The 15,055-nt window shown below is 49.4% G+C and overlaps 1 protein-coding gene across 1 annotated transcript in view; it reads right to left on the bottom strand.

The window, feature by feature from the left end:
* Positions 1-2,411: 2,411 nt before the first annotated feature.
* The window catches only part of Arhgap10 (Rho GTPase activating protein 10), a 258,973-nt gene continuing 246,329 nt past the window's right edge, over positions 2,412-15,055 (bottom strand). The window contains exons 22-24 of the mRNA XM_057753626.1: positions 10,388-10,540; positions 9,013-9,104; positions 2,412-3,029 (exon numbers count right to left, since the gene is read on the bottom strand). Of these exons, the coding sequence (XP_057609609.1) occupies positions 2,941-3,029; positions 9,013-9,104; positions 10,388-10,540 (334 nt within the window). The 3' untranslated portion in view covers positions 2,412-2,940. The remainder of the gene's footprint in view (positions 3,030-9,012; positions 9,105-10,387; positions 10,541-15,055) is intronic.

Below are 15,055 nucleotides of genomic sequence, written 5' to 3'. Positions count from 1 at the left end.
CATCACGGCAACTGGCAGAGAACAAGGGCAAAGAATGGCCTTTGTATAAGACGGCAGAGAGGAATGTGGCTGGCTGTGTTAGCACTGTCCCTGTTGGCAGCGTATTTGATAATATCAACATTTAAAAAAGAAGGTTGGCCTAAAGCTCAGTTTCCACGGCTTCAGTCTGTGGCTAGTCAGCTCTGGTTGGGGGCCTATGGAGGGTCTGACACTACAGCAGAACACAGCAGAGAGCATGAAGCAACGTAAAGCTCTTCACTCCATGACAACCAGCATGTAAGGAGCTTTAGGGCATTAAGTGGGCTGTCTGATAGTTGCCACCACCTCCCACTGGGGCCCTCAAATGGGGACTACGCCTTCAACACATGGAACTTTGACAGACTCACAAGATCCGAATCAGGACGGTGGCTAAGAGATGCGAAGCCGCCAGAGAACCTCTCCATGCCTCCTCCTCTCCACTTACTAACGCTTCCTGATGAGCACGCGCATCACGGGATTTAGTCACTAAAAGTCCCAACAGCACTGGATTTCCCCATTTCCCAGGTGGACACCCATGCATGAAGCGTCCTGCAGGGCCTTGGTACGAACAAAGGCTGAAGATCTAGTCCTAGTGGTGTGGCTGATGCTGCGGGAGGTGAGCGAGGCAGCCAAGTCCAGAGTAAAGCGCATGTGCCAGCGCCAGCCTCCTGGAGACGTTCCCGGGACAGCCACACCCACCTAACCAAACCCACCTCTTCTCAGGAGATGGAAATGATCACCGGGTGTAACCATACACCCCTGCGCCCACCGCTATGAAAAGCTCCCGTTCTGCCTAGGGCTAAGCTCTCTGCTCTGCCCTGTGGTGGTGGCAGGTTGGGCCAGGTGCTGACATATGCTGACAGAAACACCCCTGACTTTCCTCTAGCTCTCGGAGGAAAGCATTTCCTGTTTCCCCGAGATAAAGCCAGGCTTACAGCTCTGGGGGCCACAGGTAGTCTGCTCAGTCACACCACTGTGGGGCCCATGGCACAGAGAGGGCACTGACAACCAAGGTGCAGGCGGTTGGTAACAAAGGGACCAGAAGCCCCCACCACTGCACACACGCTCTGCTTCCACGCACACATTGGAACTTCATGCTTGCGTCCTCCTATGAGGAGGAAGGACAGAATCGTGGAGACGGTCAGACATAATCAAATGCTAAGGTACAGGGAAGGGGGTACACCACATTCTTAGCAGGAAAATCCTCAAGTCAGCAAGCAAATCAAGTCTTGCTGCAGTAACTTGGGTCTAGTGCCCACTTTGGTCACCCCAGTGAGGAGCAAGGCCAGGAGTCTTCCCATGCTGAGCCACCATACCTGTCCACAGGCACACCTTTTCCTACAAGCACCTTCACTGTCACACCAGGAAATGACAGTTCAAAGCACAGGGCACTGACGGCTCTGACCCTTCCTCCAGGGCCAGGCTGGCCACTCAAGCTCAAGAGAGTTACTATAGTGCAGCCCTGGGTTCCTCAATAGCCTCGGTTCTTCCCACAGGCTTGGTATTTTAACTTAGATGGTAAGGAACCGGTCCTCACTTTCTTTTTATTTTGGCTCACAGTCTTACCAAACAACCAAACACACACACAGGAAAGGAAATTATTTCCCATAAACCCCGACAGGTACATCCCAATGACCTAAAATCTCCCCCAAGACTCCCTTTGCAATGTAACACATGGCCCTTTGGAGGCCATTCCAGATAAACCTGATGCCCTTACACATGACCCACCTGAGGTGAGGCCACAGCTGCTAGCTGGCAGAGAAGGGGGCTCTGGCGTCAGTCTAGGAGAAAATTCAGGAAGGTTCAGGAACCTTGAGTGGGTTAGATGTCAGCACCCCACCTCCGGTAGCCCCCCATCTGATATGGAACTAGCCTCACGGTCCCAAGGCCATGAACCCGGAGCTTCCTGCAGGGCTTCCGCCCATTCTTCCCCACAGGCCTTGGCCATGCCTGAGCCTGGACTTGGGACCGAGTGGAATGGGGAAGAGCAAGGCATCCCATGCTAGGACAGCTATAAGCCCACCCTTCCCAAAGCCTGCCCTTGTCAAGATGGGGAAATTCAAGCTGAGGTTTGGGAGGCAAGGCCATATTGAATGGTATGAGAGAGATCTGTCCAAAGAAGCCAGCCAGAAGAACTGGCCGCCAGTATGGGTACAGCTCGCCCACACATTGCCACAGACCAGTTCCCATCCCCCTGTGTCTTGGGGAAAAGGTCTATGCAGGAGACCGGAGCTCCCAACCCTAGGATTTGATCTCAGAAAGGACTACCCTCTCCCTGCTGCAAATTACACGGTTCCTACGGTCTGCTCATCTAACTGTCAAACCATGAGTCACCAATGAGGGAATGCACCCCCCACAGTAGGCCAGACACCAGATAGTAAATAACATTTTATTTCATTTACAGAGGGGCCTTGTGGCAACAAGGTTGCATGGGACAACAGCACCCAGGTGAACACATGGAAAGGCCATGGTAAGCACACATGAGCTTGGTGCAGCTGCCGGTGAGCAGGCTTGGGAGCCAGGAGAGGCAGGCAGACAGGAAGACATGGGCTTGAAAGTTTCTCTTTGCTTCCCCCCAGAATGGGACCGGCTCCCCTGCACTCACAAGGCCACACATGCCTTGGACACACAATGCGAGAGCAGCACAGTTCCCACGGAAACCCGACAGTGAGTGCATTGGAGAATGGGATCCTTCCATGCCTGGCAGTGATGTCACCCATGGGGCCCGCCCCCGCTGCTTCATCCACTCTACCAATGCTGCTCTTGCTCTCCCCTTCTGCTCACGTCTGCCCGGTCCTGGGTCCTCAGCCCTGGAGTGCCCATGGTGATCTGCAGTTCCTGAGCGTGACGGTGGCATTTGGGTGCTGTCCCAGGCTAGTGCACGGGTGCCAGGGTCAGCGGGAGCTCTCCTGAGGCCAGGAGCTACAGCAGCTTGACGTAATTCTGTGGAATCAGCCCTCTCTTGCCGTTCAGGGTCCCTTCCAGCCAGCCAGGTTCCCTTGAGGTCTGAACTGAAAAAGAACACACACCGTTTTTTACAACACTCACCATGCTGCCGTGTTTCCTGCTGGCTCAACCACGGAGCAGCCAGTGAAGAGCAGGAGCCCTCCTGCAGCCCTGAGTTACTGATGACTTCTGCCCAGGATTGGTAGGCACAGAGCTCACCCATCTAGTCCCCCAGCTTCGTCTTGCTCCTTCTAAGTTCACTGCGCACCAAATTGCTCGATAAACACCAGAGAACACAGAGCAGAGCACACTTTCCCCCGCTTCATGTCAAAATCAAGCTTACTGATCCAGTGCTCACAGGGCCCTTCCCACCAGTCCAGCAGTGCCTCAAACCCCGTACACTATCAGCTGGTTCACCAACAGGGGCTGCACGGCCTTAATGCCTACAGTACTTGCTGCCCAGAGCCTTTCCCACTTCTTCAAGGGGTAGCTCTTCCACTGTAGATTCAGGACGGCTTCTCCTTAAGCAAGTTCTGTTCCAACCTTTCCAGCCACCACAGAAGACAAGGGTCATACTGGATATCAAAAGACAGAGGGCTCAAGCCAGGACACTGGCGTTTTGGTATCAAGGGACCCAAGCTGAAGCACCAATGATGGCTAGGGGCAGTAGCCACATACCTTGTGAGGAGGGGGCAGTAGCCACATACCTTGTGAGGAGGGGGCAGTACTTGTCCACAAAACCACCCAGAAACCAGCTCTGAAATGCAGCTTTGGATCACAACCAATGGAATTATTTTATACTAAAGACTGAGTGTAGGTACAAACACTGTGAAGCAGTGTTTCCCCGTGTGCATGCCGCTCTCTTTATTCTATTGCTTTGTGACTGCCAGCTGCAATCGAGCAATTCACGACCCACTCATGTGTGGAGAACACTGGTGGTTCAATTCTAATTGTCCTTTTCAATGAGGTCACAATTTGTTTTTCCCCTTGAAAGAGGTGCTGTGCATTCTGCTATCTGCATCGCCCAGCCTTCTGATACTTTCTTCCCCCTGCCAAACAGCTTTAGGCTTCTACTTGGTTGCTCCCTAGGTCCTGAATACACCCCAGCCATGCCTGGGCAGGACAGATTCACACTTCAGTGGAGGTTTTGCCCCGATTCCAGACCAGATGAGGGGCCTCACGCGTACACATTCCGTGTGCCTGAGAGTCCAGGAGAGAGCGAGACTCCTTTTTGAGGCTACAGCTGAAAGCACAGCACATAAGCATGAGAACTCACACCCCCTGGCACCTGACTCAGTGTCTCGCAACATCATTTGTGCAATAAATGAGCAAATGAATCTAAGGTGTGCTTTCAAGGTGAACCAGCAGGCAGCAATTCACTTTTATCCCCTTTACCCCATTCGTGCTACTAAGGGCACTATGTTGAAAGGCATCGTCCATACAGAACACTGGCAATGCCACCAGTATATGGAGAAAGGACTGGACTCAGCACCAAAGCTGCTCCCCAGAATGTGCCACCTGCTGCACTATGGTATCCTGGAAAAGTGTAAACTCAAGCTGAGGTACCAGAGCTTGCCAAGGCTAATCCGTGACAATTTCAGAAGATCTGTTCATTCTTTAATCCCGTCACCACCTCAGGGCAGGGCTAGCATTGGCAGGGACCACACTGCAGCTGCTCTGGCTGTCAGAAGGAGCTGGCAGAAGATCCCAAAGGGTCTCCTGCACTGGAAACTAAATGCTGCGTGGCAAGGCAGCTGTGCTTCCATTTTTATGGCAGGAGACACAGTGGCTCCATCTCCTCTCGCTCTCTATTGCCCTTTCCTACGGGCCACCGTCTGCACATACGTCCTCTGGTGACCTCCATCCTTCTACGAGTCTGGATGCTCCATAAACGGAGTCATCTGTTAGTCCCTTTGGATCTCTTCAGGTTCAATCACACCCACGGGCCAGCCTTTCTGTAAACAGCTTGCTTACAGTCCCATCTAAGTACACACATTTTGTTTGTCCACTTACCTGCTCTTGGGCACTGAGTTCTTTCCACCTGTGGGCTCCTCGTGAGCATGGATGATGCTATCAACATCGGTATGCAAATACAAGACTCCCCACCTTCCTCATTTTGAGTGCATTCTCAGAACTGGACTGTGGGTCACACCGGACTGCATTACTCATGTTTTTTTTTTTCAAGACAGGGTTTCTCTGTAGCTTTGGAGCCTGTCCTGGGACTAGCTCCTATAGACCAGGCTGGCCTCGAACTCACAGAGATCTGCCTGCATCTGTCTCCCAAGTGCTGGGATTAAAGGCGTGTGCCACCATCGCCCGGCTACCACTACTCATGTTTTAAGTAGCCACAGTATTATCTTCCACACGGCTATCATCTTGATCCCATTCCTAACTGCATAAGGGCCCCGGTTTCTCTACAACCTCACTAATGACGATTCCTTCCATCTCCCCGCTCCAGTGTGTGTGAAGTGGTTTATCACTGTGCTTTTACTATCCCACCATTGACCGTCCAGGACGCAGGCTGCAGAACCAGCACCAATGCTTTCCATAAAGCCACATCCATTACAGAATCAAGTCTTGGGCTTTTCTAGGCTACCCTAAGGTGAACTATATACTGTGGCAAACATTAAAATACTGAGGCTTCTGCGTAAGAAAATACTAGGAGCTCAGCCTCAGCCTAGGAAGCAAACACAGGCCCCATGAAAGCTGTGTCTGAGGATTCCCCTCTGTCTCCCACCTAGCATACTTCCCTCTTCAGGGAGACCACGGGTTCAAATGTCACATTTCTCAGTCTCCTTTCTAAGCTTTAAATAAAATACTTTTGCTCCACAAGTCGATATTCCAACTTGCTTATTTCTGAGTTTAGCCAGCGTCACACTGCATGTCCTCATCTGGCACTGAACAGCGTTCTGAGATTCCCATGTTAGGAACACATCTGGAAGGCCCTGCCGGGTGATGCTGTCCACAAACCACCAGCCTCCCAGAGGATGCCAAACAGCATTTCAAGGATTAATCTGTGTACTTGAAACCTTAAAAGTCTAATTCCTAGAGCCTTTAAAGGATTAATCTGGTCTGTACCTGCTGCCCAAACAATAGAGACATGTAGACTGCTCTACATCTGGAATCTAACCAACACACTGGGCCCATGGGGCTGCTGGCCTCGGTACAAAGTGTGGGCTAGTTCCAGCAAAGCCTGTGCTACCATTAGCCCTATGGTCCTGTGGGCAGACGCAGGGGAAACCAGGCTTCATACGTGACTAGCAGAGATACCAACAAGTGTATCTGTGGGGGACGTTTCCTCTAGCTTTTAAAGGAACACTGGCTGCCCCGAGACCACATAAGCGAGCACAGAGCACAAGAGACATCTTCCTGCTAGAGCACAAGAGACATCTCCCAGAGCTACAGAAACACATCTTCAGTCAAGGACTGGAATTCATAACCTAAGTCCACGGCCTCAGAGTAGGAGGAGAAAGAGAACTGTTAGAGAATGGCATACTTCCCCTTTCGCACACTGTCGGGATTCCTGTTCGTATTATTCCGAAGCTCTATGAATAGTGACGTCCAGGGGTCATATCAGGCCACTAACTATCATAAACTGGGTTCTGTCCTTGCGTACACTACAAAAATGGATTACAGTGTAGGATCCTTGTGATCGCTAGACTTCAGCAAGAGAGTGTTCCTGGAGACAGTTCTGCAGGTTGAGCTGTGAATAGTGGCTACTTGGAATGCTGGCTGGCTGCACAGAAGGTCCCATGACCTGCCTAACTGTCTCATTTCAGGCTGGTTGTCAGAAACACCCCACTACCATTCGAAGGACGAACAAATTCTGAGCAAACACCTGATTTTAACAAGTTGAGAGATCAACTATTCACTGAAGATAAAAGTGCATATAATATTGTATATATAGTATTTATTTATATGGTAGGGCTGTACCCTACTTATGGGCTCCAACTTCCTATGCCCTTTAGAACCTGCCCCTAAAGAACAGCAAGTCTGCTGTGCCAACTCTGAAAACTTTCCACTGAGCTCATGTGCACCACAATGGGGCGCTGGGGAGGCACCTGGAAGACACAGCACTCATGGAAAATCCACATCTACAAGTTGGGAGGGAGAGTGCCAGCATACTGAGCAGACCTTTTTGGGGAAGGGGCTAAGGAACTACTGAGATGCCCTGCGTGTCCAGTTAGCATGCCAGACAGAGCTGGCCACCATGCCCAAGGGAGACATAACCTGGCTAGATGCAACCATACCTGCAGCACACTGTGATGTGCCCTGTAGGGCACAGAGGCATCAGCATGTCCCCCAAGTGTCTACAGTATTCAGAGCTCAGCCTTCTGAAGCTCACTGCATCACCCTGATACACACTTGCAGACTAAGATAAGAAACCTGATACACAGAACACAGTTTCCACTGAAGGGTAAGGCACTGTACCTGCTGTTAGCCCGTGTGTGTGTGTGTGTGTGTGTGTGTCAGGAATGCTCATCTCTATGTATATGTACACGCACATTTTATGACACTTTTTTAAAAAGTCACCAAGCGACTCTGGCGGTAGAGAACTTGGGCCGCCAGAGTTGTCTACTTCCTGGCCTTTCTTCTGTCCTCCATCCATACTAGAAGACCCAGATTTGGCGTAGGGAGACACAGGTCTCATGGCTCTCTGCCCAAAGGAGGTGCTATGTACTCAATGTGGTTCTCATTTACCTATGTCCTCAGAGTGACAACTTTAGAGAGAATATTTGACCCAATTTTGGCCAAAGAGATGTAAAGACAGTTAAACCCAGAAGAAAGTTCTGAAAAATTGTTCTCATAAAAGAAATGCAAAGAGCTAGAGTTATGTGTAGCTTGGACCTGTTACTGCTTCTCACCCAGAGGGAACCCCCTTTGCTAGAGTTACGTGTGTCCTGGACCTGTGACCGCTTCTCACCCCACAAGGACACCAGGCAAAGAGCAAAGACCCAAGTCTTCAGCTCAGAATGCTCAGCAGACAAAGGGATACTCTGGTCTTGGTGACACTGTTTCATACCCTGAATAGCCGCTTACAGTCTCCGCAGGTAAGTCAGGGCTCTTTGGACATAGCCAGTCATTCTGCTTCTCATTCACAGCCGAGGGCATCCTCACAGACCCACCTCTATGGCGGTAGCTTTCTCGCCAGCAGAACTATGCGAGGAACCGCGGAGGCTCCTACACACACTTAGGTGACATCACAATTTCATTACTACTGTGTACCTCCTGTCGTGTGCTGTTCCAGCATGTGATAGGGCAGCCGTGTGGTCACGCTCTCTGATGACTGTGTGTGCATGTGTCATGGTGCTGTGTGAGGGCACTGCTGTTATTTTCTGATATTATCAGGAATCTGGCTCCAGGAGCACACACCACACACAGAATCTATTCTAAATGAAGTAACTTGCTTTCTATACAGATATCCTCACCAAATGTTGCACTTCTAACTACCACAATGCACTATGGCGAGATGCTCTGTAAACTCCAAACATTCTGGCTAATCAGCCATTCCATCCTAGCATCCAAGGTTTACCCTGCTTCCTGGAAACTCTTTCGGGGAGCTCCACCCACACTCAACATCACTGTTTCCACAGCAACCAATGAATCCCAAAATGAGTGTGACTAGGGAGGGAAGAAATCAAGAACAAGGGAGGAAAATATATTCACTAAACCAGAAGAGAAATTTGTGAAATATTAAAGCAGGCATAGCTCCTAAATGTCTGTGTATGAATATTAAACATTCAACTAAAATCCACACCCTTATTTAAAATGTAAAGTCTAAAGATGCGCATACTGTTCCAGCTGGCAGGAGACTGCAAAGCACGAGAACAGCACAGAGAGAGAAGTCACAGTGTCTGGATTCCCAGCTCCTCACTGGAAGACGAAGCTTTTCAGAGCTAGCACAACACACAGCTCCTGGAGTTCAGGTCTGGAGTTGGCGAAGTCGTCTCTACAGACCAGTGGCAGAGCATGACCACCAACAGTGGCTGGCACTCTATGCGCAGACAGTAAGGATGTCTCCACCGCAAAGCTCTTGCCAGTACTTACCATCCTCAAAAATGGCTCCGATTTCAAACGACAATTCCGAGCTGTGTTCTGCCTCACATGGGTACACTGCGCGGGCCTTGCGATTGATAACACTGCAGAGAGAACACAGACAGCTTGAATGAAAAGCTGCAAACAGAATCCTCACAGCCCCCTCCACATTTCCCACATCTCATTTACACCCCAGCAGTGGGACAGTATATTCTGAAGAGATGACAGGGACGTGAACATCACGCAGAGATGTGGCACTTGGCTTTCAAGCAGATGATGGGTTTCCGCTACAAACCTTTCCATGGAAGCCTCCCTGGGAAGCTGTCAGTGGGCCACTTCACCAGACTCCCCTCATTGCCTGGTGGGATGTCCATCCCAGTGCTCAGCATTGTAGCTGCACAAGGCATGGTTACCGCTGACTATGTCAGCCGTGCACTAGCCAAGTGCAGGAAAGGGGCACACACACATTAAGCTGGCTCCCAGCGCGTCCGTGTGTGCTGCCTACAGTTCCCACAGCACGCTGGAAGGAGCTGCCATCCCTGCTTAGGTCTTCTTTACTTAGGCCATCTGTCCCTCAAAGGCACACAAGGCTCAGCCTCTCCTAACTTGTAAGAACATGCTCTGAGCCCTTCTGAGAGGTGTGCACAACGGGGAATGATGGAAACCATACTTGGTCAGATCTGAGTCAAGGAAGGAAGAGAGAAATTTCACATCTTCCTGCAGACAGAAGTCCCTGACGCTAAGAACTATGCCAGCCAATGCCCAGGCAGACTGACTCGTTACTGTCTTCTGCAAACTGGTCATAAGATGCCCAGAGAAGGTAGCATGGCCAGGGTCCACTCTGCCTTTCTTTTCAACAAAGAATGTGCTTTACATCTGCAAATAAAATTCTCCCAAAGCACCTAACTTCATAAATAAATAAGAAGAACCAAAAAGGCAGAGTAGGTTCCAATAAGGCTCGTCCACTACAAATTATTCTCAAGAACCTGCAATTGGCCATGCATAGCCAACAGGTTCCTTTTCTACAGATTCAACCATTCAATGACTGAAAGTATTTCCAAAAACAAAGAAAAAGAAAACATGCATTTGTATTGTGTATCACATTCAGGCTTTCCTCTCATGCCTTTCCAAAACAAAACGGTATAGAAAAGGTGTGCACAGTATTTACATCATTAGATATTAAAATTTATCTACAGATGACTTCAAATATACAGGAAGATGAGTGTAGGTCAGATGTAAATACTGCACCTGCTTCTGAGATGTGGCTCAGCCCTGATGGGGGCTTAGTTATCAATGCTAAGGGGTGCAGCAGGCATTTTCTAATACAGGGCTGTCAAAGCCTTCTTTGTGTTACACCTAATTCCACAGCACACTCCAAACCACGTACCATTCAGGCAGCTTGTCTACAATGGAGGCAGCAGGAGAGAGGGGTGAATGGGACAGCCTTGTTGAAGGAGGTGTACCGGCTGCGTTGGAGCTTGATGTGGTAGGAGACTGCAGATTTAGCCACTGCACCATAGACGACTGGGGCTGGCTTGGCCTAAGGATACAGGTGAAGGACAGGATTAATACCGTGAACACTGATAACAGTCCAAATCCAATGGCCAGGATGTGTCTTCATACCAACAGGGATAGAGTCCTGTCTGTATCCTCCCAGGACTATAACACAAGCCACTCCAGAAGAAGCCACATCTCAAACTGAGACACTTCACTGAGTTTCTGTCTGTGGGGAGTATGTCCTGTCTAGTCTACAGTCATCTCCAGTGTCCTGGCTGGTTTCCACCCACCTGGCTTTGTTTCACTTCCTGCCTTCAGGTTCCTGCTTTGAGTTTCTGCCCTGACTTCCATTCCATGCTGAACTCCAGCTGAATCTGGAACAAACCCCTTCCTTCCCAAGATGTATCTGAGCCAATCAGTTTGCTAATTAGAAAACTAATGCTCAAAGTAGTGACATGGACTTCTCAGAGGCAGGTGCTACTGGGCTGAGAATGAGCTTAGCTTCTGAGAAAGCCACCAAAGCTGGAAATACTGTAAACTGAGACTGCATCTGATGTACTTAGCAGCATGGTGAGCGCATGCCCACACACACCTGAGGGATCACATCCTGCCTGGGGCTGTCATTCACTGCTATTCACCTATGGCCAGAGAAGATGAGAAGGCAAAACCTATTTCTACTGAATGCCTATCCATTCCACAGCTTCTTAAGTCGAGACTCTGTGTCGGGAACGTGCTCTAACTCATTTCTACTTATAGGGAAAGTCACACCAACTTAAACACCAAGCACACAGCCTGCAGCTGACAGAGACCAACACACAGCACTCTGAAGCAGAAAGGTCCTTCTGCTGGTATTTATATGTGGAAACTTAGAAAACTCTGCTACTAACTATCAAGATTCCTCCAGAAAGAGCAAACAAATAGAATGTAAAGGAGAAATCAATGAACCACAATCAGTCTTTGGTGTTTGAGTCATTCCTTAGAATTTAAAATTTAAAGAGATGGCTCAGAGGTTAAGAGCACCGGCCATTCTTCCAGAGGATCTGGGTTCAATTCCCAGCATCCACATGGTAGCTCACAATCAATTGTCACTCCATATCTGGGGATCCAGCACCCTCTTCTAGTCTCACACATGCGGTGCACAGACATACATGCAGACAAAACACTCATATGCATTAAAAATAAAATCAATAAAATCTCGAAAAGAGGTCAGTTAGCAGATTCCTGGACGGCGCTTATCCTAGCTTGTCTCCACCGTGACAAACACCACAACAAACACAGTGTGTGTGTCTGTGTGTGTGTGTGTGGAGGGGGGTCTGTTATCAAGGGTGTCAGGGCAGGAACTGAGGCAGGAGCTGCACAGAGGCCACAGGGGAACGAGCACTGCTCACTGACTTGCTCCCCACAGCTCGCTGGCCTGCTTTATACACAACCCAGGACCATCTGACCAGTGGTGGCATCGCCCACTGTGAGCTGCGTCCTCCCACAAAAATCGCTGATCAAGAAATTGCCCAGGGACTTGCCCACAGGTCAATCTGACGGAGCTATTCTCAGCTGAGGTTCCCTCTTCCCAGGTGGACCTAGCCTATGTCAGGTTAATAAAAATTTAATCAGTGTGGGCCCTTGAATATATAATCAGTGTGGATTACTCCTCAATTACCTCAGATTTGGAGATTTGCAGCTATGGTATATAAACTCTTTTTTTCCTCTTTCCTTTTCTTCTTCTTCCTCCTCCTCCTCCTCCTTCTTCTTCTCTCCCTCCTCCTTCCCCCAATACAGGGCCACTGTATCCCTGGCTGGCCTAGAAATTAAGAGATTTACTAGGCTCTGCATCTCAAGTACTAAAGTTAAAAGCCTACACCACTAAGTATGGCTACAAAACTTAAAAAGAGCCAACTAACCAACCAGCCCAGCAATGAGCATTCAAGCACACTCCTATCCAACTGTCCATCTTTATCTGTGGTGCCTCTGGCACGTGCTCAGGAAGTACTCTGCAAGCAAGCCCGTATGCACACACACGCATGCATGCACGTTATTTCTAGCACACACATGTTCACCATGACAATGCTCTTCACCACAGCTCAAACCAGTTTCAGCAGGTTGCTCGCTTGTCCTTCCACACTGGGGCACTGCCTCACACTCTTCTACATCAGAACTCCTTCTGCCATTTCACTTCCATACAGCTCCCGGCTGCCCCTTTGTCGACTCTCCCTTCACTAAGAGAATACGGTCCCAGCCCTTTGTCCCAGGCAGTCATACTCGGTGAGAGTAGTCTACCTGCCCTATGCCGTTCCTGAGAAGAGGCGCTGCTCCCCACTGCCCGCAGCCTCCCTGTCTTCAGTCTGCAGGGGAGGCCAGGGATCTCTGAAGGCCATCACCACAATAAACAGGAGGGCAGGCTGGGATTAGTAGCTTTACGATGCTGTCAGCTATTTCTCTTGTCTTTACAGCAAGATCAGTCTGATAAAATGCCAGGCACGCAAAGCCTCCACCCACATTCTGAACCCATGGAAGCTACAAAGCAAATGCACTTTAGCACTGACTCCAACATGCGCTCCATTGCTGCCTCGAAAGATACTTGATAACTGGCTTCACTAAAAATATGATTCTAAGAGAGCCTATTTACAAAACGTGTACCTGCCCACTTGGGGAGTCAAAAAACCTGCTTCACTCTACCCCAAGAAACTTATAAATCTTAGTGACCTGAACCACCTTGCTACAAAAGACACTAAATTCTTAGAAGAAAACGAACCTCTGATGGCATCTTACTAATCAGGAAGGGAGAAGGGTGGGTCAGTGAGGGTCTCACGGAGAACTTAAAGCCACGGTCAGCCAACAATTGCCATGTAATCTCACAGCAATTATTCAAGGAGCCTGGAGTGGTGTGCAGTGGTGGCTGAAGATGAGATGCTGCACCACCACCATCACATCTGCCTAGACAGAGGTGGTGAACGGGTGCCATCCATCGGCGGCGGCGGCGGAGGAGAAGGAGGAAGAGGACAGCCACAGGCGAAGACCGGCGCCATGACTGCAGCACGGACCCTACACTGAAGTCACAGACTGTGCAGCTATTATCTACGTAATGCTCTGTGCTCGTGAAGGGGAAAGTGAGAGAGCCCCTGGAATGACAGACAAGGAAGGGACGGGTCTGCGCCTTAGCCTAGCTCGTCCCGAATCTGAAACTCACACATGGCAATCTGTTTAGGGTCTGCTGCTCAAAGGTGTCCTGTTTTCTGTATTTTCTTGTGTTTGTTCAACATCTGTGTGCTATAACATCTCATGGTAGCCAGTTCACCATGAGAGCTAACTCACTCCAACTTCAGTCTCTGTATCTGTGTTCAGGGTTTCTCCAGGCCCACGACACCCATGAAGGCACTGAATGAGTCACTGATCTACTGCTGTGAAGAGACACCATGACCACAGCAAATTACAAAAGGAAACATTTAATTGGAGGCTAGCTGCCAGTTTCTGAGGCTGAGTCCATGACCACCATGGCGGGGAGATTGGCTGCCGATAGTCACAGAGCTGCAGCAGAAGCTAGGAGCTCATACCTGATTTACAAGATGGAGGGACACAGAGAGAATGAGACTGATGTGTATGGGCTTGTGAAACCTCAAATCCATGCCCGTGATAAGCCTCCTGCAACCAGGCCACACCTCCTAATCCTTCCTAAACAGCTACCAACTGGGAACCACACATTCACGTATATGCAGGTCATTCTCATTTAAACTTTCACAGACACAGACTTTTGTGGGTTGAAATGTTCATAAATAACAGCAAAATGAAAGTCTAGAACAGTGTCTGGGAAAGATCCTGTCTCCTGGAGAAGCAGGAGTGCTGCAGAGGGGAGAGTTGCATGGCAGAATATGGTTTGAAATAAAGTGCTGTAGCCACTTGGGCAGAAGAAACGCTGGAATCCTGTCCTCTCAGAAGAGTGGAATAAGGCAACAAATGGGCAAATGAACACAATCAACTACCACAGGTTCACATCAGGACCCGGGAGCAGTGGACAGGATCCACAGCTGTCCGCAAAGGCAACTTGTCGGGCTTTTCAGAGGACCACCCGCCTAAAAGCATAGATCTATCCATTATGTAACCATCCAGAATTTGGCTGTTTTCTGTAATATGGCTTAAAATTTTAATATTCTCTGCTCCCAACCCATGCGTCTGGGGGAAGAAAGTTTTCCCTGGGCTTCTTTACGCCTCTGCACATCCAATCTTCTGGACACCATGGTACTGGACTGTTTTTAAAAATATCTGTGGGAAAATGGGCTTGCAGACAATAGAAACTGTGTCTCTCCGAAGAAAAGAGTGGCCTTCATCCATCAAATAAGACTCATGGATGACCAAATAGGATGACCCGAATTCCTTCCTATCCTACCCACACAGTTTCCACCAGGCACCCTTCATTATCACACTGTGAAAATGGGACAAGACAATACCAACGCTCTGACTACCGCTAGTGGCTCTGGGCTGGGAGTCCGTATCTTTGGACGGAACACGTACAGCCTGCAGGCGAATTTAACAGTGTACAAGTACAACAGGATTTCAGTCCCTTGAT

This window comes from Chionomys nivalis, chromosome 21, assembly GCF_950005125.1.
Source record: "Chionomys nivalis chromosome 21, mChiNiv1.1, whole genome shotgun sequence".
NCBI lineage: Eukaryota > Metazoa > Chordata > Mammalia > Rodentia > Cricetidae > Chionomys > Chionomys nivalis.
Note: the sequence above shows the minus strand (reverse complement) of the source record. Positions and strands in the feature narration are given on the sequence as shown.